This window comes from Thermobia domestica, chromosome 16, assembly GCF_964235325.1.
Source record: "Thermobia domestica chromosome 16, izTheDome1.hap1.1, whole genome shotgun sequence".
In the NCBI taxonomy this organism is placed as follows: Eukaryota; Metazoa; Arthropoda; class Insecta; order Zygentoma; family Lepismatidae; genus Thermobia; species Thermobia domestica.
In genome coordinates, this window is record NC_137469.1 from 130,880,503 (window position 1) to 130,908,356 (window position 27,854).

Here is a 27,854-nt window from a genome sequence, read left to right on the forward strand (position 1 = left end):
TACAAGAAATGATCTTTCTGAAAATATTAATAGTTCATGTGTGGCTTTGTATGCACATGATACAAATATAATAGTTAGTGGGAAAGGAGAAAGCGAATTAGCTTCAAATTGCCAAACAGCAATGAACCAACTTTCAAGTTGGATTTACAAAGATGACCTAATTATTAATGCAAATAAAACATGTGCCTTAAACTTTCATAATGTCAAAAATACAATACAATAATCAAGCCAATACAATAATAAGAATAAATAATAAAAACAGTTAAATATGTAGAAACTGTTACCTTTCTCGGAGATAAAATATCTAATATTTTCAACTGGGAACCATACATAGAACATGTAAGAAGTAAGTTAAGCAAACTATGTTATGCAATTAGATGTATAAGAAATAAGATCAATGTAAAAACAGCTAAGTGTATATATTACTCAAAATTCCATTCTATAATAAAATATGGATTGATGTTCTGGGGAAATACACCTAAAAGTATTGTCATCTTTAGACTACAGAAGAAAGTGGTAAGGATACTAGCAGGAACTCTCCTTGCAGAAATATTTTTAAGGAACTTGAAATAATGACCCTTCCCCCAATGTATTTTTTTTAAAAATATTAATATAGGGCCTATTCGAAAAAAGAGAGTAGTGAATTTATTGGTAACAAAGACATTCACAGATACAACACAAGATGTAAAAAAAAAAAAAAAAAAAAAACATTCACCTGCATACACATAGAACAAATATATACATTAAATCAGGTACTCATAACGGCATTCTATTATAAAATCTACATCCATCATTATAAAAAATCAGGTCTCTGTAAGCAGCTTTAGAATCTTACTTAAAATGTACTGGATAGAACAATGTTTTTACTCTGTTGGAGAATATGTGCAAAATAATTCGCATGCATACAATTAAATGTATATTAAGTGAATTAGTGAATCTATAAGAATCCATATGTAATCATAGTATATATGTTTTCATATATACCTAAGTATATATATACGTTCAAATTTACGTTTGTGCTGCTAACCGGGGAAACAAATAAAGGAAATAAGATGACGATGCTAGCTTGACAGTCAAGTGAAAATCGAAATATTTTAAAACTGATTTTAAATTATACTTAATGAGTTGTCCTATGTTTGTGTTCGATTGTGCAGTTGAGATTTCTTATCTCCCTTATCGGTAAGCCGAATACCAATTAAAAACTGACTAGGTGGTGATGCTGGGTTGACGTCAAGTGAAAATCGCCATTACTTAAAACATATCTCAAAATGTTCAAAAGCAATTTAAAACAATCTAACACGTTTGTGCTACATTGTGTCGTTGACATTTTTGTTTGTACTATCAACTGGAATAAATAATAAGAAACTTAAAGTGGCAAAGCTGGCTTGATACTTAAATTAATATCGCTACTATTCAACACATTTAAAGGCATTTCAAAGCTAATTTCAAACTAGGCGTTTGTGCTGAATTGTACCGTTGAAAATTGTATTTATACTTTCAACCGGAATCCAAAGATGGCGTAGGTCAATGAAAACTTGACCCACGACTCACTGACCACGCACCCTTGTGACCCACTCCGACCTACCAAAACCGATTATCATCAACTCTAACCCATGATCCACGCCCTCCTCTCCACTGACTAAAGATTTTACACTTTTAACATAACAAGGCTGTGAAACTATCACTAATCGAAGTTTGATTTTCTACGGTCAATCACTCAAGCACTGCTTTGTTACAAACAATACCAGTGGATATGACCTTTACAATATAGAATAGTGTTTGTCATTAATCAAAGTCAATTTAATTATCATATATAATTATTTTCTTGTTGAATTACAGATACTTTTCAGAGGAAAAAGTGTAAAATTTTCCATATAATTAAACATACCATACAAACTTTAAAACTTTCAATGAAATTAAGCTTATAATATAAATTTTACGTGTATATTTTTCACAACTGTATGGTTGGATTGCCTCCTGCTCTGAACACTCCACATCATAAACACAAGCTTCAACAATTTTATTATAATAGAAAGCAGTGGATATAAAATGCGAAGCACTGTAGTTTCTTTTCTCAATATGTTTCTCAACTAATAATGATCGTTTTTGATTATTTTTGCAAATCAACCCACTACAAATTTCCCATATATACAAAGTGCCTCCTCACATAAAAGAGAATTTAAGAAATGCTAGGACGCGTTCTGTTTATTTTTAATAAAGAGTTAATATACTGAATTTCAGCTTCCAAAGTTGAACGACTCGCAAGATACTCAATTTTTCGTAAAAATTCGAATCCTCACTCCCCCTTAGAATATATATTATAATGAAAGCGATAAATAATACCATTCAGCTGGAATTGAGGCCTAACTATATACCAAAAGTCATTTCATTTTTCTTGGCTATTTGACCATTATTATTACGCAAAGTGGTTACATTCAATTTTTATATAATAATTCACATATTAAAGGTGATTCAAAAACATATTTTTTCCAGTATTTGGCTCCGCTGAAAACTGACAGGCTTGTCTCGAAAGCCAAGAAGTAAGCCCTGATTCTACTATTACAATTTCAGATATCAATATCTAAATGTGCCTGAAGTTCATTTTTCACTTAGATGTACTCATCTCAGATAAGTAAATAGAAACAAATGAAAAAGGAAGAAAAATGGAGGCCTTGAAAGTAAAACGTAGAGAAATTCACCAGTTTTCAGAAGGTGCTGTCTACAATGCACTGAGCAGAATGTGTGAGAGTAGGTCAGGGAGGGTCAATGGGTCATGGCGGGTGGTGGGTCGCAATGGGTCACATCCTGTTGACCCACTGACCCACTCACAAATCTTAACTCACTCCATCTCTGCCAGAATCGTAAGTAAACGGAACAAAGTGGCGACGCTTACTTGATAGTCAAACTGATTTCAAATTAGTCTTTATCGATTGTGCAATACGTTTGTGCTGGATTGTGCCCTCGACATTTATGCTTTATGCTATCAACCGGAATAAATAATAAGGAAGATAAAATGACTAACTTGATAGTGAAATGATAATCGTAGGCACACAAAATATTTCAAAACTGATTTGAAGTTAGTATTAATCAATTGCACTGCGTAGCAGTCATGGTTTCAGATTTTATCCGGGGAGAGTTTGAATAAACGGGGTTGAAACTAGTATCGGAGAAATGTCCCTGGGGAATTTTAGTACCTTGGGTCTGATTTACCGCGGGTCACCGCCTGAAATCATCTCTACTTCGTAGAGAGTAACACTGACCTGCCTTCGTGGAGTTGTCATACACAATTTACTTTTCATCCCACGTTACTGTACGATGCATCTGTGTATCCATCTTGTTCCTTAAACTGAGGAACGTATACACATCCAATATCTATTTCTTACGCTGTTCACTAAGTTAATGTGCCACTCATTCATCCATATTTTTCATCTTTTCTGTTCCTTTCAGGTTATTGGGAATGGCTTTCGACTCCACTCATACAATAACACAGTACGTGGTCCACAGTTCAACGAGACTGATTGCACGAACGAGAAGTTCATTGCAAAAGCTGGTAGCTGTACCTTTAGTTAGCTAAGTGTAAATGGGTGCACGTGTATATGCCCAGCAATACTTTCAAGTTTACACATGCCATAGTACACAACCTAATACGAACGAAAGTTCAAACGAAATAAGCCCTCCTCTCAGTCTACCGGATAGCGCGCGTAGTTCGATCCATGTTGAGAAAGCATTCTTAAACACAACACAGTGGTTTGGGTTCCACTTTATCAGTAGGTTCATATTTCATATAGTTCAATGTTGAAAACAGTAGGTAGATTTCAACAAACAACAAGACAAACAATGGATGTCACAATATTGAAAACGACATATAATTGTAAAAACCCGATATAGAAATGTTCTAAATAGTGGACATCTTTATTTGAGATCAAGCCTAATTTCTGGCTATCGTTAATTTTTCTTGGTTAAAAGAGGAACAGAAATTTCAGCTAGCTTAATCAGCACAAATGATACACAAACGATCAGATATAATTTTCAACTATTTTGAAGAGCAGTGATTGCCAAAGACTACATAACCTCCTTTGCTACCATTTTTAAGTCCAGCTTCCAGAATTTCAACAGCACAAACTATCACAAATGCAGTACAATTATTTCAATTCAACCCATTACTGCCGACCTTCCTACGTGGTAGTGATCTTCCCTTCCTGAGATTCTTATGAAGTCACTATGTTGTAGTGGCTTTTCCCGTGCAATGTTTTTCGAATGACACAACTTCTAAGTCACTAACATATCATGCTGTCTAGAAAGTGATGAGCAAGAAATGACGATAGTATTCAAATCTGAGTGTCACAGCAATCAGACCTAATGTCATTTGACAGATGATGGTTGAACCGAGTAGATGGGCGAAAAGTGTTGGAACTCATATAATCAGAGGTAAAGTATTGTCGTGAACATGCTTCAAGTGTCAGAACGACTAACATTTTCACCACCCTTCGAACCTTTAATGCTTTTGCGCAAGAATGGCGATATACACTACTCGCAATTAGGAATACAATACCAAGAAGGAGATGAGATAACAGCGGCAGAGCTGACAGGCAGACACATGATAGTAAGAGTAGTAAATAATTAAATTTCATTCTCTGTGAGATACGTGACAACATGGCGACAGCGGAGCAGAACTGGCCACGGTCAGTTAGTCGTGGGGCTATCATCATCGGGCGGTCAAAATGACTGCAACGCGGTGAGACACCGAGAAGATGAGTGGATATCTGAATGGGGTATTGAAAACGATACGTCTTTAATACGATGCTATAGGTCATCAAATGTAGCTGGTGGAAATCGAAGATGTGAGAGCCGTTGAAAAACCATTAACCAGATGTATTGAATCGCCGAAAGATCAGGAGAACGCATCAATCAAGGAAACAGAAGAACATTGTAGCGGAAGAAGCAGGAAATGTACGACAGTATGTGCAACATGAGGGCGCGCGTTATCCTCTTGGAATGTAGTCCGTGACAGGAGCCCCACTAAAGGGACCACAAGTGAATTCAATGCTTCGTCAATGTACCGCTGGCTTATCAAATGTTCGTCAATATGTAGAAGGCACGAACGGGCATGAAATCCAATGCTACCACACCATAACATCTGGTGTTGGATAGACCTGGTGATGGAAACTGCAAGCCTCGCTTAAGCTAGCGCCAAGATACCCAAGATTCGGTCATCATGATAGAGCAGATGAAGTGGGATTCGTCCTAAAAATAATGCCCTGTCATTTCTGTTAATGCGTGATTTTAACGAAACTATTGTAGTCTCCATTAACTATGCTGTGTAATCAATGGAATCTGCAGCAGTTAACGCACTTTGAATATGACTTGCTCTGCGAGAGAACGTAAACTAACACTAAGTCAACTAGTGTTAGTCTAACACTAGTCTAACACTTGGTGTTGTGCGATGGCCTTCAGTACTTGCGCCAGTGTACGCGAAGTGGTTATCCAAACCGCTGAACCCATGTGCGCAAGCCATCTGTCCTTACTACCAGTGGTATAGCGTAGGCCATTGGAATCTGACGTTTAGCTGTGAAGTGTATATAAGGAGCCATCGAGTCCATATACGACAAACTGTGGCCACATTGTGTTCAATATGGTCGCTAATGTCATTGAATTAATGATAAATCACACTTTCGTGATAAATTATTATTCCTTCGTGATGAAAGGCAGAAACCTGCTGAAAGAAATGCCATATTTTACGTCGCGGTATCTTTTAATCGTATACACGCACTCACGTCATGGCAAACTCCCTCTGCAACTGAACTGTAGGTCTTTGACCAGATTCTACTTGTTGTCACTAGAAGGCATATCCGGTACCTCAAGTACTTGACGTAACTTTCATAACGATCAGTTGTTTACCCTTCCATGCTCTACATATTGTGCAAATTTGGATTTCGAACAATGTCGTCTTATTACATTTTTAAGAACAATCAGTGTATAAACTTCCCGAAGTCAAAATTGTTACTTGTGTAAAAAGAAAAATAAAGATTTTCCGAGAGATTTCACTTTAATGACAAGTTGGCAAACTGTCCGTCCACCAAAATATAGGGTAAATATAATAATAGTAATAATAATATTAATAATAATAATAATAATAATAATAATAATAATAATAATAATAATAATAATAATAATAATAATAATAATAATAATAATAATAATAATAATAATAATAAAAAACAAGCGACTATGAGTTCAACTGTAAGGACGTTTATATATATTTATAATAGAGTAAGTTATGGAAAAATCATGCAATTTCGTCCAGTTACCTCTTTTCAAAATTTCTGTTGGGTTCCTATTCCAGCAGGAACAGACAACTAAAAAAACTTCGTGCATGCAGTTTAATGCTTGTAATGTTTTTCACTTATAGGATAGAAATAATAAGGTAACAAGAAACAAGATTCATTTGAAATGTACATACACTCTTTCTCCTTTAAGCTGTATAAAAATACCACTTGCGTGTACTCCATTTCTCAACTTCAATTTTCGAAGGATGAAAAGCTGCAATCCATCTACTGTGTATTGTAGAAAGGTAACCAAGAAAGTTCTGTTGCTTTTTGTGAAGGTCTGTGTTCACCGTGTGTTGAATGCAAATGGAGATAAGACGAAGGTCAGTTGTTTCTGTGGATATATCCAACATACCATCTGGATGTGGCAGTTCAGTTACACCGTAAATTTCGTAAGGACAGAGGACCTCCACAGAACGTCATAAGGGTGTGCTGTATCAGTTCAACCACTTCAAACGGCTCAAACGCCACTGCAACGGGGCGGAAGATATGCCAGGCCTTTGGTGAGGGTGTCGTGACTACGTGGACAGTGCAGCAGTGATTTAACAAATTTAAGGACGGTGACGAAACACTCGATGACGCACCACGTGCCATAAAACCAACACATGTACTAATGAAGATCGTCAGGCAGCAATTGAGGCGAACAGTGGCTAGACATCTGAGGAACTGGGACTACAATTCAATGTGAGTGGAGAAACCATTCGCCAGCACTTCCATCAACTTGGGAAGCACTACAAGTTGGGTTGATGTTTCCCACATGATTTGACTCCAGGCCAGAAGGCAGCGCGAGCACACACCTGTGTTTCTTTGCTGCCTCGTCTGGGGAAGAAGCCACCTCTAGAAAGGGTATTACATGAAATGAGAAGTGGAAACTATACGAAGCTCCACGGCGCCGTCATCGTTTGTTAGTGTCCCATGAACCGGTTCCAAAACAGCTGGAACCAGAACGGCACCAGAAGAATTTTCTTCTCTGTGTTTGGTGGACTGCTCGCGGCATCGTGCATCGGGAACAGCAACCAGCTGGTCAGAGCATCAATGCAACTGTGTAAAGGTGAGCCGCGTTCAACGAAAACTCAAAACTCTGTATCCAGCACTTCTGAATCGCAAAGGGGTCCTTCTGTTACAGGACAATGCTAGGCCCCACATTGTCCACGGGCTAGGATGACCCGGGACACCACTCTACGTATTGGATGAGAAACATTATTGCATTCACCATACTCCCCGGATATTGCAACGTACGATTAGCACCTGTTCCATTCCTCGGACCATCACCTTAGAGGACGCCAGTTCAAATTGCTAGTAGAGATAGTAATGCACTTGATACCTTCTTCGCTTCACAGCCCACGAAGTTCTACCGCGATGAAATCCGTGGGCTTCCAGAACATTGGTAGAAGGTCGTCGGTCTCATGGGGACTATTGATCTTCCAGGCATGTTTTAGGTGACATATCGATGCTCTAAGGTAATGATTGAAATAGCGACAGAGCTTTTTTAGTTACCTTATATTAACAATAATTTTCCTTTCAGAGTATAACGAAACTAGGCATATCTGTCAATAAACGATAACATAAAATAAGGATCAGAAACCCTGAATGCTGAAAAGCAATGTAGGACACTTCTAAAGTTCCGGGATGCTATCAGACGAAAGTATCATTGTCTCCTCAGCCGTGGTATGATTCTTCTATATGACAATGCGAGACCCCACTCAGCACAAAAACAGTTGAGTGTATTGAATGTTTACGTTGGGAATGACTAAATCACTCGCTACCGTCCTGAGTAAGCCCTTAGTGATTTTCACCTTCTACTTGGTATGAAGCAGAACTAGGGATGGGCACGAGTCGACCTAAAACTCGACTCGACTGGAAACGAAGTGAATTCGAGTCGAGTTTCGAGTCGATACAAAGGTAATATTCTCGAATCGATTCACTGTTTTAAGGTCGAGTTTCGAGTCAAGTCGAGTTTTATAAATGGCTGGCTCGTTTAGATAGTTTTAACTCGTTTTGGAATCATTGCCTGATTAGACTGGAAAGAAAAAGCTATGAGAAATTTAAGCAGTTATGTGGAATATTTTGTGTTGCTCACGAGATGGGACACTGCTCGCTCTCGATTAACAAGACGGCAATGGATTTTTATAATGATACAGCCTCAAATGTCGTGAGCACCAATGTAAGTATATACTGTAGTTCTTAGCACCAAGGCTGACACCTGCACGGTCGAAGTTTTGAGCCGAAGCAGAAGCCCGGTTCAACTGAGCGAACAGCTCGAGCCTGCTCGGTTGAGATGAGGCACCGACTCGGCTTAGGTGAGCCATCGGCTCGTGCCAGCTCAGTTGGCTGAGCTGTTGTCTCAGCTCAATAGTGAATGAGCTGTGAGCCGAGCCGCTCTTGCCGTTGACAATCATAAACCCGGGCCAAGCAGTTTTGAACATGTTTCGGCGGCGCCCTCTAACTTTTAATAATTTTTGGCTCGAGCCGGATACTTACTTCTCCGGAACTCAAACTCAGTACCTCGTGAACGACTCCTAGACTTCACGACTATGAAGGTTAGCAGTCAACTAGTTTTTCAGATACAAACCGCCCTAACTTTCATGTTTATACATGGTGTTGTTATAATAACAATCAAGTTGTAGTATTGTAGTAAGTATCATTAATAATAATTATATTGTCTATGTAGGATACTTGAAGAAAGTACTTGAAACTACACACAGAATTTAGCTCGATTTGGCTCGTTTTGGCTCGACTCGACTCGAAACTCGAGTCAAATTCGAGTCTAGTCGAGTTTCAATGAAAACTCGCTCGAACTCGCTCGTGTCCATCCCTAAGCAGAACATGTTTGATTGCCATTATCTAACATGTGATTATGTGAAAACCGTTTCCTCATTGTGACTACGAGAATTTGATATCTGTGCAGCTGATATGAAAATAACTCATTGTGTGTTGTGACAAGTGCTTGAACAAGAAGGTAATTACATTGAAGACTAATAGTGCCCCTATCATCATTGATCTTCCAACTATGTTTCACATATAATTCATAATAGGCTTTGTGATCCTTTTTTTTTTTTTCGTTCATTCTTCGTATAGAAGGGAAATACTGAAAATATCTTTAATTTATTTGAAGATCTACACCCCTGCTCAAGAAAGTTCTGGATCTTCCCCTGTCGTTGATAAGTTATTCTCTTTTTCGGAGTAGTACTTACAAGTAAGGTTTCCCAGGTGATACACGCCGATTTTAATCAAACTTCACAGGTTTGTAGAACAGCAAAAAATAAGCGACACGTATTTTTTTATAGCGGCCCATATGCATATTTAGGTGGTATAATAGGGCTGTCAAATTGTGGCAAAAATGCATACTTTAGGTAATAGCGCGAAAACGAGAAGAGATAACCAAACGTTGTAAAGGAGCAAGTTGTCATGACATGATAAGCGTTTCAATAACACATAGCGCTTTCACGGGGATAACACACAACATCCGTAAATGGACCAATCAGGGATGAAAAGCAGTCACAGAGCTTTATCTATTACGCGGAATCCAAATAATGTAGGTAAGAATAAAGAATGATAAAGAATAAGTGATACGTGGTTTTTCGTTTTTGCAAGATGAGACAAAAAACGTAAATAGATGCATCGTTATCTCAATGTCGAAAGATTGGAGAACTGGGAATATGAAGATGTGAACGCCTGTATGAGAGGCAACCTGTCAATCAGTTTTGTAAATCTGGTTGCAGATGACAGGTAGAATCCTGATCGAGAGAGAAATACCAAACCTGGTCTTGTTGTTCAATGGTTTATATGTTATATCTATTGGCAGTTAGTGATTGCGAATAGTTCAATGCTCATGATCAGTAATTTAAAAGCCACCTAGCAGTAAACGAAATCACGCCCTTCCCACGTAAGAATCGGCCGTATAGGATAGTAATACAAACATTGATATTGTTTTGCAAGAAGCCCCGTTGTAGGGATAAAAAGTCCCTATTTAACAGAATGTAGTGTAATGTCGAATATTGTATGGAACGAATATAAGCAATTGTAGTAAATATTCGTCATATAAATGATTATTATTGAAATCGGACATGAGGCTCATAGAACTTCCTTGACATAAGCAGTATAAAAACGATATTAAATGATTCATATTAAATGTCGATGCACAAATCAGCAAGTTCTCTGGTCGAAGCATTGTCTGTTGTACCCGTGGCCCGAACTTTCCCTGAGGTTCTTTTAAGACGATAAGCATAGGCGACAGTAGCTTTCCATTGGCAGGTACGATTAGCTGTATCTTGTAACTGTGTGTCGTCGCAGACAGAGACTGCACATTTGCGTAGACCTGTTTCTCTCCATGCATTGCCAGACATCTACCCGAATGAAATTCCAAATTGAATCCACTCTGATCTGTATTATACATATTCTCCGCGCCATGAGAATTTATACATGAGCGAACACTTTGCACGAACCTATTAGCATTATCATATATATATATATATATATATATATATATATATATATATATATATATATATATATATATATATATATATATCTTTGGATTGTTCTGCGCTATTGCACGTGACATATTTTGTAATTTTCCGTGACACGTTGTGATGACGCCTTTTAAACTGCCATAGCCATTTCTTTGACGCCTTAAACCAGTCGAATCTCACGGTTTGACTAGCTTCTATAGCCCAACGTCGTAAGTCTGTGTCATGAATTATAAGATTTTTGCCTTTAGCAGTATGAAATTTCTCATATACGATTGCATCAATATGCGTCCCTTTTTCATAATTTGTTCTACCGTCATGCAACTGTCTTTCCCATTTATAGAGGTCATTCCTACTTTTGACGAACTTGAACCTATGTTTCACAGTTTCAAACGACAGACTCCTCTTTCCACTTTTCCAAAACTGCACTGCCTTCACTTTATATTCTGTGTCTACAGCTTCGCTGGTGCTCCCTTTCTCCGCAATAACGACGTTGTATTGTGATAATCCTTCGTCTTCGTTGCTTTCTGTGTCTTTTTCACTCGCGAGTGAAGAAGCGACGTCATGTACGTCGTTATCACTAAATATCAGATCATCTGTAACGTCCACTTCGGTATTACAACATTTCCTGAAACTTTCCAGGACATCAACAAGTATATCCTTTATTTCCATTTCATATTCTGTTTTTACAGTGTTCACACGTTTTGTTTCTTTGTATGCGTCCATTAACATGTCCAGCACATTGTGTGGATTTACATACGTCATTTTCACAACACTGCAAACAATAGCATACCACTTACACACACCTCATGCTGACTACTTCACAGCACACGGGTTCATGTATTCAGGACTTCTACCGGTATCTTTACATGGTATATACACGCAAACACACGTATACCCACGTATGGGATGCAGAAGCGTTCGCCGCTAATCGGTCGTCTATTAGTTTCAAAACACAACTGTGCCCCCACTTCCACACTGTACGGCTTAAGTGTTTGACGTAGACCTACACTCCCAGGTAATACCCAGTTTTCGCCGCATTTCTGGTTCTGCTTCTTTACACTACAATGTTCTTGAGCCAATGTCTCTCTTCTGGCGTATCTGCAACCAGTACTACAACATTGATTGACAGGTTGCCTCTCATACAGGCGTTCACATCTTCATATTCCCAGTTCTCCAATCTTTCGACATTGAGATAACGATGCATCTATTTACGTTTTTTGTCTCATCTTGCAAAAACGAAAAAACACGTATCACTTATTCGTTATCATTCTTTATTCTTACCTACGTTATTTGGATTTCGCGTAATAGATAAAGCTCTGTGACTGCTTTTCATCCCTGATTGGTACATTTACGGTTTTTGTGTGTTATCCCCTTGGAAGCGCTATGTGTTATTGAAACGCTTGCCATGTCATGACAACGTGCTCCTTTACAACGTTTGGCTATCTCTTCTATTACCTAAAGTATGCATTGTTGTCCCAATTTGACAGCCCTATTATACCACCTAAATATGCATATGGGCCGCTATAAAAAAATACGTGTCGCTTATTTTTTGCTGTTCTACAAACTTGTGAAGTTTGATTAAAATCGGCGTGTATCACCTGGGAAATTTTACTTGTTAGTGGATTTTATTTATATTTCATAAATACGAATTTCATTAACTGCCTTGTATAACATGGAGTAATTTATTTCTCCTTACAGAGTCTACAAGAGATAGTTTGATTTTCTGGGAGGAATTTGGGAGGATTTTTGAAAATCTCTTCAGACAACTTTGTTTATATTTCTTACATGAATATTGTAAAAACTACCCTATAGAATGGTGTAAGTCATTGTTCACGAAAAATCACATGAAGTAGTTTGCTTTTGCCGGAGAGTTTTTTCACGTAGTTTTCCAAATATATTTATTGTAATTTTGCATGCGAGAAAGGTTCAAAAAGTATTGAACCTTTGTTTGGCAAAAATACATTTATTGATTTGGAAATCCGAAATACTAATCCAATTCAAAGTGGTCTCCTTGATGACGCACAAATTTCTCCCATCGCTCCAACCATTGGTTGAAATACTTCTAGAACGTAGTTTTTAGAATGCTGAGCAACCGTGCCGTCGAATTCTACATGATGTCTTCTCTTGACTCAAATCGGATCCCTTTTAGTGGCATTTGCAACTTGGAAAATAATCCAAAAGTCACACGGAGGCATATCGAGTGAGTAGGGAGCCTGATGACACACAGGAATGTTGTGTTTGGCAATGAAAGTCTGAATCAAATTTCGTGGACACTCTCCTCATTCCCAAATTCTCGTACAAAATAGAATGTACCGATCCAATTGAATGGTTTTCGCTTGGGTGTCGCCAATCTTTTGGCAAAATTTGATGCAAATCGCTGCTCAAGTTTTTCTGACATTTTACAAAAGAACTGAAATTCGACGACCCGCACTACAGAACTTCACTCGTTGGCCGACTGACAGCGACTGACGACTGTCCCCTCTACATCTACACTGAAGAAAGTCTCTCGCACTTTGTCGATTTACGCGGGAAAAAGGGAGTCGATAGTTTTTGAACACACCTCGAACATTTCATAAATAAATGTTCCAGTAACAAGTGCAAGATGACTTTAATTTAATAAATAAAGGCAACAAAGTATAGTACAGTGTTCCGTATATTTTATTTCTTTATGCGTGAACACTCGTATGATTATGAGAAGTCATTCACAAATGAAATACAGAACGATGTCTAATGACATATAAAATTTTCAGATCCCGCGTATATATGAATGTATAGGTGGAAGTAAATTTATTATAATTGGTGTATATTGAATTTATCAAAATAACGTACGATTTTGTAAACTTAAGGTCAGTAGCGGATTTAGGGGGGGCTAACGGGCTGAAGCCCCCCCCCCCCCGAAATCATGTTTCGAAAATTCAGAATAAGCAATGAAAGTACAAACGGCTGACAATGTAAACTTACGTACATATATTCCATTCAATAATTATTATTTTTCCAAATATATTTCATTAGTTTAACACGCAGTAAGATCCATTATATTTTCAAGGGCTACTTTAGACAAGGCTACGGGGTCCTATGTAGAGTTGTTCTGACGCATGATTAGTGCCATACTAAAGAGTTCGATTAACATATGTTTCCTGCAGTAGTCAGACTTTTATTATCATGCTAATCACACTTTAAAACGATTCTGCATAAGACTCTACGGTGTCTACTTGCTACGTAACTGAGTATAGCCAGCGTCCGTAAAGAAGAAGGAAAACAATTACGCTTACCTTCCGTAGCACGCAGAGTCGCAGAGTTACATTCCGTGTTACATTCGGAGTTCGGCAGTGGCTGTTATAGTGGGTGTCTCGTGTCTGATGGTGCTCCGTGAGGAAGAAGGTTAAGTGGGCCTTGCTATACACCTACACTACACTTACACTTTCTGTTACATTTACACGTACACACATTCCCTTCTTTTTTACACGCTTTCTTTTTCATTTTATACCTCCCACTTACCCTTAATATTTTGCCCTGTTCATCTTGGCTTTTCGCCCTCTTTCCCTGTCTGAACTTCTTTCCCGATTTTGACCTTTCCCTGACTTTGACTATTTTCCTGATTTGTGTCATTTCTTCCCGATTGTGTCCTGTATTATATTCTATTTTGCTTTTGAATCATAAATCCTCGGTTTAAGGTACACATTTGACCATTTAGCATTTGTAGCACATATGACTAGTGAGTTGGTGCACCTACCTATTTGACTGACAAGACAAGAGTTACATTCCCGCCACTCGAAAGAATTATATGTTTTTGTTTGAGCTTTCTGTTCTTTAAGATGTCGAAGCGTAAACAAATTGACTTAAAATCATTTTTAATCAAGACTGAAAAAAAGAAAAAAGCAAGTGGTGAAGAAGAACGTTTAGGTAATGATTCTTCCAGTGCTTCTTGTGAAACTATTCCAACTGGACTCACAGCTGCAGTGCAAGGTAAGATAAGCAGCTCTGACTTAAAACACTGTTCTGCAATGGACAACATTGGGAGTTTTGTAGGACAACGTGTAATTACAAATGAAGAAAAATACCACATTTTCACAAAAACATGGACACCAAATTCAAACTATCAATTTCCACTTGTCCTTGAGTCCGGTCAGAATCGTAAATTCAATATAAAGTGGTTAACCGATTTTCCTTGGTTGTCATATAGTATAAAGAATGAAGGTGCATACTATAAGGTGTGTGTATTGTTTGGACCGGACGAAGCAGGAGAAAAACGAAAAACTCCTCTCGGGAATTTAGTGAGAACGCCGTTGCAAAAATATAAGCATGCGCTGGAAGTGTTTCGGGAACATGCAGGCAATGCTTATCACAAAAGTGCTATTGAAAAAAGTGTCAATTTTGTAAGAACTTTTGAAAACCCCGAACTTTCAATTGATGTATTGCTCAATGCTGAAGCCAAAAAAAGAATAACTGAAAACAGAAAGCGACTGATTTCTATTGTCAAAACCATAATGTTCTGTGGTCAGGAAAATATTCCTCTTCGTGGTCATCCTGATAACGGAATAATTGTACTTGACAAAGATACCAAAACAAATGAAGGTAAATTCAGGTCACTGCTAAGATTTCGTGTTGATGCGGGGGACATAGAACTTGAAAAGCACTTGAAAACAGCGCCAAAAAATGCCACATTTATTAGTAAGACTACAGAGTTGCCAGATCTACTGATTTTGCAGGAGATCTCCTGCTTTTTCTACGTTCTACTGATCTACTGCGAAAGAAAATGAAAAGTTAACAATCTCCTGCTTTTTCGTTACTTCGAGAAGTTGAAAAATTATATTATTAATAATATTAAATTTTCAATGTTTCCTCACATAAAAAGACGGAATTTCTCTGTTATAACACACAAAGCTCTATAGAGCATATAGTTATAGAGGTTTGCTGTATATAATATGAATCCAAAGAATACAACTGTACGTCATCTTCTATATGTATTATGGTTAGCGTTTTTATGACTTTTTGTAAGATTTACGAATAAGTGTTGTTTAGATTGGGACTTGGGTTTGAAGAGTGGCTTAGATCGTTTCTCCACGATCGTCAGCAAGAAATCGTCTTACGCCATGGTCACGTGTGACTGCACCATGTAGCTACGTTATCGCTACGTGCATGAAAAGACATTTTCCCACTCCACTTTGCTCTTTCACTACGTTTTACTTCACACATGTATGTATCAAATAATATTGATATAAATCGGGACTTTTCCCTTTCATTTCCTCAACGTACTTCATCGGAAATGAATTCTGGACTGTTTGTTTTGACTACTGCCCCCTTAATAATAGCAAATGTTATTACTCCCCCTCCCGGATTCACATTCAAACGCCACCACTGTATGTGTCTACTGCTTTCTCCTGTTTTTTATCTTCGAATCTCCTGCTTTTCCAACTGACTCGTCTGGCAACACTGTAAGACTATCCAAAATGAATTAATCCAGTGTTGTGGTAATATCATTGCAAAAAAAATCGCAAATGAAATACAAAAGTCGAAACTGTATTCTGTGATTGCCGATGAGGCAACAGATGCCAGCTCAGCTGAACAATTGTCTGTGTGCATTCGTTATCTTGACATTGACTTATGTAAAGTGAAAGAAATGTTCTTAGGTTTTGTTCAAGTTAATGATATCACAGGTGAAGGTCTTGCAAAAAGTATTTTGAATAAATTTTCAGAACTAGGTTTAGATCTGTGTCACTTACGAGGGCAGTCATATGATGGTGGAGCCAACATGGCAGGAAAGGTAAAAGGGGTACAGGATAGGATCCGGGAACTTAATCCGTTGGCAATATATATGCATTGTGCTTCTCACCAGTTAAATTTATCTTTAACACACGCTTGTTCTGAACCAAGTATTAGAAATATGATAGGTACAGTGACAGAAGTAGTAAACTTTGTGCGGGACTCAGCCCAACGAATAGAAATGATGGCAAATTTAATCATCAGTGAACATCCTGAAGAAAAGAGGCACAAACTTAAAACTTTGTGTGAAACTCGTTTTGTTGAACGCCATGATAGCATTATATTTTTTCTTCATGTGTTTGATTCTGTTGTTGCATTTTTAAATCGTGTAGATGAAAAAGTGCCATCGATAAAATCCGCTGGACTCCTGTCGTCTACTATGAGATTTGATTTTATTGTTGCACTTAACATTGTAGGCACAGTGCTTGGTCTTACTCTCTCACTTTCTCGCCAACTTCAGAATCCCTCTGTGGAGCTTCACCAGTGTTACACAATGATAGATAATATTTTGCATCTGCTTAAGGAGTACCGTAATGACAATGAACATTATGTTACTATTTTTAAAAAAGCAGAGGAAATAGCAAAGCAAAATGGTGTTGTAATAGCATGTCCTCGTACAGTTAAAAGACAGGTACACAGATCTAGTGTAGAAGCATCAAATCCTCAAGAGTTCTACAGAAGGAATATTTACCTTCCATTTTTGGACCACCTTATAAATGAATTGTCTTCCAGATTCTCTTCAGTTCAATCTGATATTCTCCCCCTTTTTAAACTGTTACTAGCCTTTGTGAAAGAAGTTAAAGAAAATGATGTGGTTGAATCTGCTCGCAAATACCTGGAAGATTTTGATGATTGTGAAGTTGCACTAAAAAGTGAAGTGGCTCTTTGGCGTGAGCATTGGAAAAATAAAAGCAACCCACCTAACAGTGCAATAGAAGCATACAGTGACCCACTTACAGTATTTTATCCCAATATAAAGAAACTTCTTCACTTGCTATGTGTTCTACCTGTTACAACATGTTCTGCTGAAAGGAGCTTCTCCACTTTGAAATTGGTTAAGTCATATCTGCGGACAACAATGAGTGAAGATAGACTAAATGGACTTGCTCTAATGAACATTCATAGAGAAAATGTTTCCATTAGTGTTGAAGAAGTTATAGATCATTTTTCTCAATTGCATCCTCAACGAATGCAATTGTTATTCCAGTAAATCAGGTAAGATCAAATTAAACAGTATTGCATTAGGCGTAAATGTTGTTACTTCTTCATTCTATTTTGTATATTTGTTACAATGAGGTTGTACACCGTTTGTAGTTCCTTATAATTATGGTTCCTTAATGTAGCGTGTTTAGCACCATGTATAAATAATTTAGGAAGGTTTTTCTTCAATCGAACTAACTCATGTTGAAAAATGCTTATCCAAGCCCCCCCCAAAAAAAATATTTCCTGGATCCGCCACTGCTTAAGGTATTTAAATTAGGTTTTTAGAAAAAATGTAAACAATACTCACAGGTCTATGTAGGCAATTACATCAAGTATCACAGCGAAAGTAAAGAAGCCGGGATGCGTTAACTCCAAGCTATACAATATAGGAGCGATAATAGCACTAAGAAATGCAGAAATTGACCTGATGATTTCCAGGACTTGCAACAAGGTTCCACATGGATGGAGAGTTATGCCATGAAGAACAATGTACCTGCAATAGAAAATAATGACAACAAACTGGATTTCCCAGTTAAGACTTTTAAGCCAGTTCATTTTTTACAGGAAAATGTTGACTTTCAGTTAAATATCTATTGCTTCGACACTATTCATCGTGGTACCATGCTTCATGTATCGTTCTCATGAGAATGAAACGAGATTTCAAATGGTATCGTGCCGTATGTGTGCATGATGTATGTACATTGCGTTATAACTCTCCTATTTGAGATTTCTCGTCCGTTTTCTTTTTTTTTTTTTTTTTTTCAAGTCTAGAAGCATTATAGACGTTACGTATGGTTTCACATCTTCCTGCGTCGAGACACAGTTGGTGAGGACGTCATAACTTTAAACAATATATTTTCTTTTATTAAGCCTACGTTCATTATTTTTTGGCGGGCTTATCTTTGCAGATAGAAGATTGAAATTTTGCACAAACATTCAGTCCACAAAGTAGTACCAATTTTTACCAGATTTTTTCAGATTTCTGCGTTAGTAGAAGGGGGTCCAGGGGGCAAGAAGGTTAAAAAAACGGATATTTTTAATCAAAAAATCCCTTTTTCAATATTTTTACGCCTCAGATACATGATGGAGACACGTCAATGGTACCGTCTGAAAGGTAGTTCTATTCTGAAGAGAATGATGTGCAAACCATGATCCTAGGGTAATTAGGAATGTCTCAGAAAATTTTTACAAAATATCCTTCTGTATACGGGAATATGGGATATTGTCGGTATATATTTATTTTTTTGGCTGGCTTAGTTTTGCACCTAGAAGACTGAAATTGTGCACAAACATTCAGACCACATAGTAGTACGTATGAGTTTTTTTCAGATCTCTGCGTTAAAACAGGGGGGTCCAGAGGGGCAAAAAGTTGGAAAAAAGGGTATTTTAACCCAAAAATCCCTTTCTTCGGGATTTTCCCGCCTCAATACATGATGGAGATACGTGAGTCACACAGTCTGAAAGGCAGTTCTATTCTGAAGAGAATGATAGGCGAACCACGATCCTAGGGTAATTAGGGATGTCTCAGGGAATTTGTATCAAAATATCCTTCTGTATAGGAGAATATGGGATATTGTCGATGTATTGTTTTTTGGCGGGCTTACTTTTGCACCTAGAAGATTGAAATTTTGTTCAAACATTCAGTCCACCGAGTAGTATTTAACAATTTTTTTTTCAGATCTCTGCATTAAAACAGGGGGGTCCAGAGGTGCAAAAAGTTGAAAAAAAGGATAGTTTATCAAAAAATCCCTTTCTTCGGGATTTTCCCGCCTTAGATACATGATGGAGACATGTGGATGGTACCGAATGAAAGACAGTTCTATTCTGAAGAGAATGATTGGCGGATTATAATCCTAGAGTAAATAGAGATGTCTCAGGGATTTTTTTTTACCTGAGGTCAGGGTCTTTTGCGGTAATTTGGGGCATTGCGGGGATTCTTGATAAAATTTCTCCCGCCCCTACTATTCAAGATATAAACTTGAAATTTGGCACACACATTCCGTCTACCAAGTAGTATTTATCAGATTTTTTTTGAGATCTCTATGTTCACACAGGGCCGTTCCAGAGGGGCCCAAATTGCGAAAAAATGTTCCCTTTCCAAAATTTTCCCTTTGACATCACTTTTTCCCTCTCCTGGTATATGGTATGCGCATGTAAATGGTGCCATTTGAAAGCCTGCTCCATTTTGAAGAGAATGAGGTATGGGCCGTGATTCTAGGACAAATAGTGACGATGCAGTAGCTGCTTGGCTGAAAGCCTTAAAAATACCCCAAAAACCCAAGATCCGGAAAGCTACAAGAATCCGATTGGACTGCTACAATTCCAGCGTACTTTCATTTCTTCTTACAAGGGGTCGATATATTAGTCAACCGCTTTGAAACTAATTGTGAGAACATTTCGAAAAAAAATAATAGAAAAAGCTTTCACAAGTTATTCTTTAATTACACAGAAGTCAACAGTTGCTAAAATGTCATTTCTTCTTTCTAATAATAAGAAATATTGATTAAAAAGAGAGTAATAAGAGACAACTTCTACCTTTTTCATTGTTTTCCAGTGTAATATACTATTAAGTGGTGTATTTATGGATGTGCGAGTGTATATACAATTAAATTTAGTGGATTGAACACTAAAAATTGTCCTTTAGACCCACTGGTATGGTGAACAAATCTGTGCTGACCTACTTTTCTATCCTGATTTTACTGCCCTTTTCGTTGTGGAAGCATCTTCACGTGAAACGTCAAAGATGAAAGAACAAACATCGTTAATTTTATGACAAAACTTGAACGAGGAATTTCCCCCCTTTCACCGTTTCCAATATCTCTCCAATTCCAACAATGAATATATTGACTCGATATTAACCTATATTCATATTTATAACTAACGTATTTACTGTAATTTGCATTCTATTACATAATGAGCTGTAAGTAATCTAAATTTGTGTAACTTCTCTGTAACGGACACCTCACATTTACAGAGAAAATGTCATGTCCTACTGATGTCCGTTACTGAGAGATTTCACAGTATTAGAAACATTGATTTACATACCTCAAAATTTGCCATTTCCCCATTTGTTTGAAGGCTTCATCATAATACCTTCTTTCCCTCTGAGAAAGGTTATATCCAACGTTGATCCACGAAGGGAATGAAGCTTCGGTTATGCTCTCATAATCTACAGACTGAAGCGCCTCCGACCTTACTATCTGGAAAAATATAGTTTTTAGAGGGAGATCAGAAGAGCTTTCTCTAATTTGTATTTTCTATTATTGAATAAAAAGTCTCTCTACCGCACTCTACAATATCTATATAGTTAATTTCGATCAAAATTCAGCTTCAGTCTGCAACATTTTAGGCTAAAATATACAGGGTGGATCCTTTTTCTAGAACACACCTTTGTAACTTTTAAACTAATTAAAAAAAATAACAGAAATTTTGTAACATGATAATAAAAATTGGGGACATTGTCTGATATACTCTGCAGTATCATCCAATTGACAATGTTGCCAACCCAATATAAAGTTATTTAAAGAAAGAAGAAGAAGAAGAAGGCCCTACGTCAGGTTATTACATATTTCAAATCTACATGTTAAACGGAAACCTACAATATTATTGTTAGATACTCTAAAAAGGAGTTGAGAACTGAGCCAACGTTGATAATCTAACACCAAATTATGTGAAAGATTTGATATATTATTACGTTGCTTAATTGTAGACTATTGCTTTATGGCGCCCTCACTACTGCCAAACATAAACACACTGGTAATTGTTCATTTCTTTATTTATACGCTATTTGTATATTCCTGAGAGAGTGATTCACTTACTGAAAAGAGATCATACCAAACGAACAAGAATACACATTAGCAGAGTGCGAATCCAGAGAACAATATATCAGACATATCTTTGTTTGTGGAGGTTCACAACGACCGGACCCAAACATCCTTATCAGAGTATGTGCAAACTTCTGTGGCAGTTTGAGCCAAGTGCAAACATTCTGTAGCACTTTGTGCTCGCACCAATTTGAAACAGTTTCATTTGTTATTCAGTGTTACAAAATAAGAACGCTACAACATCACAAACGTTCGTAAACATACAAATTTTGAAGACCTGTACAGCAGTAACAACGTCAGTGAGACTTAGGTGCCAATGCACATCTGAAGTGCTTTAGTGTCGAATACTATGACTCGCATAGATTGTTTATGGTAAACGTGAAGATCATAAGATGCTTACAGCAATTTGCAACCAGCTTAAATTTACTAATTCCGAAAACTTGTAGTTACAAATACTAAGACAACATTATTGCTGTAATGGGGTTATAGAAGTAGACAAAAGCTACATTATTGATGCAATTTCCGTTAATTACACAATTTTATGACGTAAAGCAATCTGACTGATATTTTCCATATCTCTGGAACGGATTGTAATACAAAATTGCGGTAAACGACACCTTACTGCAAAACACCTGTTGATTGGATGGAATATTTACCTAAACACATTTTTTTTTTTTTTCGAAATAAGGCCTTTTGAAAAAGTCATATATTCAATTCGTTATAGCTTTGTACCTACTTGCTGGAATACGTCATATCATGGACATTGTATTGCAGATTAAGATACTCCCAATGTGTGTTGACATGTCTATCTTACTTGAATCATTACTGCTATATAGGTCTCCAAAATTTGGATATTCATGAATGTTTGTGATAACACTTAATACTCAATGTAATATTGTAACTTTGTTTAACATTTAAATTAAAAAAAAAAAAAAAAAATGTAATAACCTGACGAAGTGTGATTTGGAAAGTAACCTCCGGTTGGTTACTGTGGGTGAAGTAGTGTGGTCAGCACTACCATCTAAGCACAGACGTACGCGGTAGATAAGTCTGTATCCAGCCGTGGTAGAGTGCAGGTTGTCTGATCACTAATTGCACTTTTGTAGCGTCTCAACATGTGCAATAGAAAACCCCACCAAGTGCTAGGTGCGAGCTGTTATACATTTTCTTGCGGCAAAATAATAATCGGCAGCAGCTATTGATCGGGAACTTTGTGCCATGTATGAACCAAGTGTGGTAAGTGAATGGGTTTGTTCATTTAAAAGTAGACGAACAAACATTCCATGGAAGAGAGGAGTGGCAGGGCAGGCCATCAGTGGGCACTGATGAACTCGTTCAGAAAACTGATGGAAAAGTTCGACGTTAAAATAACGTTTTAGAATCTCGGAGTTTTCCGATGAATTACCATAAATTTCCAGAAATTGTGTTATATTAACTCCGCGCTTTGGTGGTAATGATGAGCTGAAAGATGAGGTCACTGGTTAGTTCAAGATATGATAAAAGATTGAATGTTTATGGAAACTATGTTGAAAAATAGAGCAAAGAAGTAGTTTATATCTATCTATCTATCTATCCATCTATCTATCTATCTATCTATCTATATATATATATATATATATATATATATATATATATATATATATATATATATATATATATATAGGGTGGTCAAACTACAATGCACGATGTTAATTGTAAATAAAACGCAATGTTTTCAGAGAATAATCTTAATATTTTTTATTATGATAGAAGAAGCTATGACAATTATGTGTGAAACAAAATATCGGCCAAATGCTCGCTACGGCTTCGGTGGCAGACTTCTATCCGATGGTCCATATTTTCAATGACTCTGAGACATAATTGAGGTTCAATATCATTAATGTGCCGAATTATCGCATCCCTTAGCTCTTGAATTGTTCTCGGCTTATTAACGTACACTTTTTCTTTTAAATATCCCCACAGAAAAAAGTCCAATGGTGTCAAATCACATGATCGTGGCGGCCAGATAACATCGCCACCACGTGAGACCACACGGCCATTGAATTTTTCGCGCAAAAGAGCCAATGTTTCGTAGGCTGTGTGGCACGTGGCACTATCCTGTTGGAACCACATATCGTCCAGGTCCATATCCTAAATTTCTGGCCACAAGAAGTACGTTATCATCTCGCAATAGCGAACACCAGTCACGGTAACTGCTTGGCCGACCTCATTTTCAAAAAAGTACGGCCCGATGATGTCGCCAGCCCATAACCCGCACCAAAGAGTCACTCTTTGTGGATACATCGGCTTTTCAACAATCACTCGTGGATTCTCATTTGCCCAAATGCGGCAATTCTGCTTGTTAACGAATCTACTGAGGTGAAAGTGTGCGTCGTCGCTGAAGATGATTTTCTTTGTGAAGTCACCATTCACTTGTGTCTATTCAACCAACCATTCGGCGTATTGACGACGCTGAAAATTGTCAGTAGGCTTCAGCTCTTGAGTCAATTGAACCTTGTAAGCGTGTAAATTCAAACCTTTCTTTAAAATTCAAATCAGTGATATTCGTGAGATGTTCAATTGTTGGGCACGACGACGAGTCGAGGTTGACGGCTCTTCTGCCACACTATCGCGAACAGCAGCAATGTTTCCCGCAGAACGAACTTGGCGAGCATGCACAGCTGTCTTCACATTTCCTGCAGACCCTATTTTCTGAAATTTGCGCACAATTCTCCCGATTGTTGACACATTTGGTCGATTGTGCTGACCAAAAACATCACGAAGTGCAAGAAATGAATTTTGATTTGAACGTCCATTTTCGTAAAAGGCTTCAATAATCTTCACGTGTTGCTCAATTGTGTACCTCTCCATGGTGGAATTTGCCAAACCCTGAAACAAAGAAATATCAAATTAAGTTGGGCAAAAACCTTGACGTTACGGTGTGACACATAATTAACATCGTGCATTATAGTTGGACCACCCGTTATATATATATATTCTTATTTACGTTCATTTATTAATATTCGTGAGCATTGTAATATATGGAAAGTTGGAACATTTGGTATGTTATTAGAGTAAGGAGTGAGGAAGAATGCTTTTTGTATGACTTCTAATGAAGCCAACTGCTTGACACCTCACCTGGATCTTCGGTATACAATATCATTTTCACCTACTTAGATACTGATTCTCTAACGATAGTGTTTTCACTCAAGACAAGTGCAAAATTGTTTAAAAAAGGGAATTTTGTAGGAAAATTCGAAAATTTCCCTCTTGTATGTAGTACTGGGACAATCTATATACTACCTGCAAGCCCGTTTCATTAGCTTTCAAACGAGGTATAATATGTGACATAACCCTAACTGCAGAACACATACTTACGCCTATCCCTGTTTTACTTAATTTGTATGTAAAATTCACAATAATATGCTGACGTTCTGTAAACACTCACCGTACCTCAGATTATTTTAAACATAACAATTACTTATGCCCTGAAATGGTTATATATATAATCCGGCAGAAATCCTGACGATGTTCAAATTAAAATTGTGAACCAGATTAATTATTTAACATATAATCTTTTATTGCCCAATTGAACTATAAGTCAATGTTTTGCTTACGACGATTAGTTGTGAAACGTATCACATCTAAGCTTTGAAATTACATATTTACATTATTTCAAATGTTTTCTCCATATCTGAGAGTTGTATTCAAGACTAGTTTAATCGGTTTCCTTCTTAATTTAATTTATTTTGTTTTTCGATCACTTGTGCATAGACATGACTGTTGAAATTGACTGTTACATTATAGCTAACTCAAATCATTTCAGTCGCCAGGAAGCGTTGGTCAGCACATCGAGGATCGTGGAGATTTAAAAGAGAATGAAATGAAATGAAATCTTTAAGTTCTACGTCCCATGATTATGCCGGTTTGGCTAAAGGAGACGGTGATGATGAGAGATGGGTGAAATGGTGGAATGAAGAAAGTGGGAGGAAACGGGAGAACTCCGAGAAAACCCACGAACACGGTGTTTGTCCACCACAAACTCCACACGGCGCGAGCTGTGATCGAACCAGGGACCTCAAGCACCGGAGGTGAACGCTCTACCACTGAGCTACCGCGCCCCCATTAAAAATAAATGAATAAATAAATAAATAAAAATAAAAATAAATATGAGTAAGTGATCTTTATTTACCGTGGATTTCACCGGCAATTTAACATTCATCGTAAGTACAGTGTTCCAAGCCGCAACACGATACTGTTGTGGATTACGAAATTTCAGGGGAAAGTTTGCGTCATTAAGAAAAGATTCTCAGGAAAATCGTGCACCGATCGGACCAGTGCTGATTTCAGGAAGTGGCCCGGCGAGAGGGAGGGGGAATTACCAGACCCTAATCCCATACCATCCTAAATGTGGATTCCCAGTATTTTTGTAATACTATTTTTCATCCCAGTGTGTTGAAACTCCCGCCCCCTCCCCTAAGGAAAAAAAATCATCTGAAATAAGCTGAAAAATGAGATTTTCAAACAGTGAGGGCGGTATGTTTCTTATCTAATTGTTGTAAGCAAAACACTGAGTTACGGTTCAACTGAGAAATAAAAGATCATAACGTGAAATAATCTGTGTAGCCTCAACTTCAATTTGAAAACCGTCCCAGGTTTTACTGATGCACCCTGTACATCTTTTAAATATTTTCCATAAATACTATTCTTGTTGTGCGAGGAGCGGGAAATCTTCTTAATCACAATATAAAGCAGTGGTTCTCAACCTAATTCCTATAACGACCCCATTTATCACATTCCCTTCCCAGCGACCCCCTTATAATATCTGGTTTGTAATAAGCTTTGTGTGGGATTTTTAATATAGACCCTACCTATTGCGGAGATCTTACGATATTCATCTATTTCTATGACAGTAGAATCCATTTCTAGTGTATAGTGGATACAGTAACTTCCCTAAAAACGAATGGATTAAAACCAAATCTGGTCAGTTCATTCATATTACAAATATTGAATCCGATCCCTCATACTTTTTCAAAACGGAGACCAAGGATGTTATAAATAGAGGATCTGCCCATATGAATCTTCATCCTATTAAATCGGTCAAGCCAAAAAACAACCGAGCATCGGCACGTCTGATTGGTTAATCTCGTTTCTACCATCGTCTGATTGGCTACTTTTGTTTCCGCCATGATTGTTGGCTCAAAACATTGCGATCCTATTGGGCGGAGTGGGCAGAGTAGGGGTGGCGAAACTGTGACGTATGGCTTCAAGATTTTGTTGTAAGGGCAAATCCTCTATTTTATAAAATCCTTGACGGAGACCGTTTGAACATTTTGAAACTTCATAACTCCCTTAAATTTTGGGTCATATGATAAAGAAATAAAGTGATTTCTAATTTTGCTTTTTAAACAACTTGGACGGTTGTTAAAAAACTTATTGAGTATTTTAATATTCGAGACACCGCCACTTGGAATTACCTCATATTGTTGTGAATTTGGTACATTGTTGTGTATGTGTTGTGTAAACTAAAAACTGTTAAAAGCAAGTTGTTTACATTTAAAATTTAGGAAACAAATAAAATCCCACACCAAAAATCTACCTTCATTGTGGCCAGCTTACTAGAAAAAAGTCTATTTTCTCACAGACATACGTGTACAACAATGCAACCTGCACCTGTTCAGAATGATTAGTAGACCTTTGTTGTTGTTGTTGTTGTTGCTGTTGTTCTTAACAGTATGTATAAAAATTAAAATCTGCCTATCAGAACACAATTCAAAATCATATTAGATTCTAATTACAGTAGAGCGTCGATTATCCGAACGTCGGTCAACCGAACGACCGTTTAATCGAACTGTGTACTCGCTCGCACCTGTTACTCTCAAACCCTACCGTCCATCATCCCCCTCACTCCCAAACTGAGTTTCCCACAGTAGTCGCCGCACTGAGCCATCGCTGGCGGAACATTGCTTCTAATGGGGCCTTCATAAGGCGCTGCTGACCGGCCAAGCCGCCAGTCGCTGTGTTTCAACAATCAGCACACTTCTGTCGGTTTGGCACTGGCTGTAGAAGTAGCGGCAGTATCAAAGCTGTTCACAGCAACAGCTGCACCAGCTTAGAGTTGAGGCATGCCGCTAAGCGCATGGCATATAAACATGTACAGTTCGATTATCCGAACAAACAAGTTTTCCGAACACCCATGTCCCCCAATTACTTCGGATAATCGACGCTCTACTGTATATTTCCCTCTTCCGCGTATCTTCGCGACCCCCAGGTTGAGAAACCCTGAT

The 27,854-nt window shown here is 37.6% G+C and overlaps 2 protein-coding genes across 5 annotated transcripts in view; one reads left to right on the top strand and one right to left on the bottom strand.

Moving 5' to 3' along the window:
• Positions 1–27,854, bottom strand: part of LOC145673417 (uncharacterized) — a 755,597-nt gene that overhangs the window by 364,758 nt on the left and 362,985 nt on the right. The window contains exons 17-18 of the mRNA XM_081743106.1: positions 20,810–20,964; positions 18,072–18,257 (exon numbers count right to left, since the gene is read on the bottom strand). Coding sequence (XP_081599232.1) covers positions 18,072–18,257; positions 20,810–20,964 — 341 coding nt within the window. The remainder of the gene's footprint in view (positions 1–18,071; positions 18,258–20,809; positions 20,965–27,854) is intronic.
• Positions 1–27,854, top strand: part of LOC145673418 (uncharacterized) — a 207,508-nt gene that overhangs the window by 152,722 nt on the left and 26,932 nt on the right. The gene's annotated exons all lie outside the window — the stretch shown is intronic.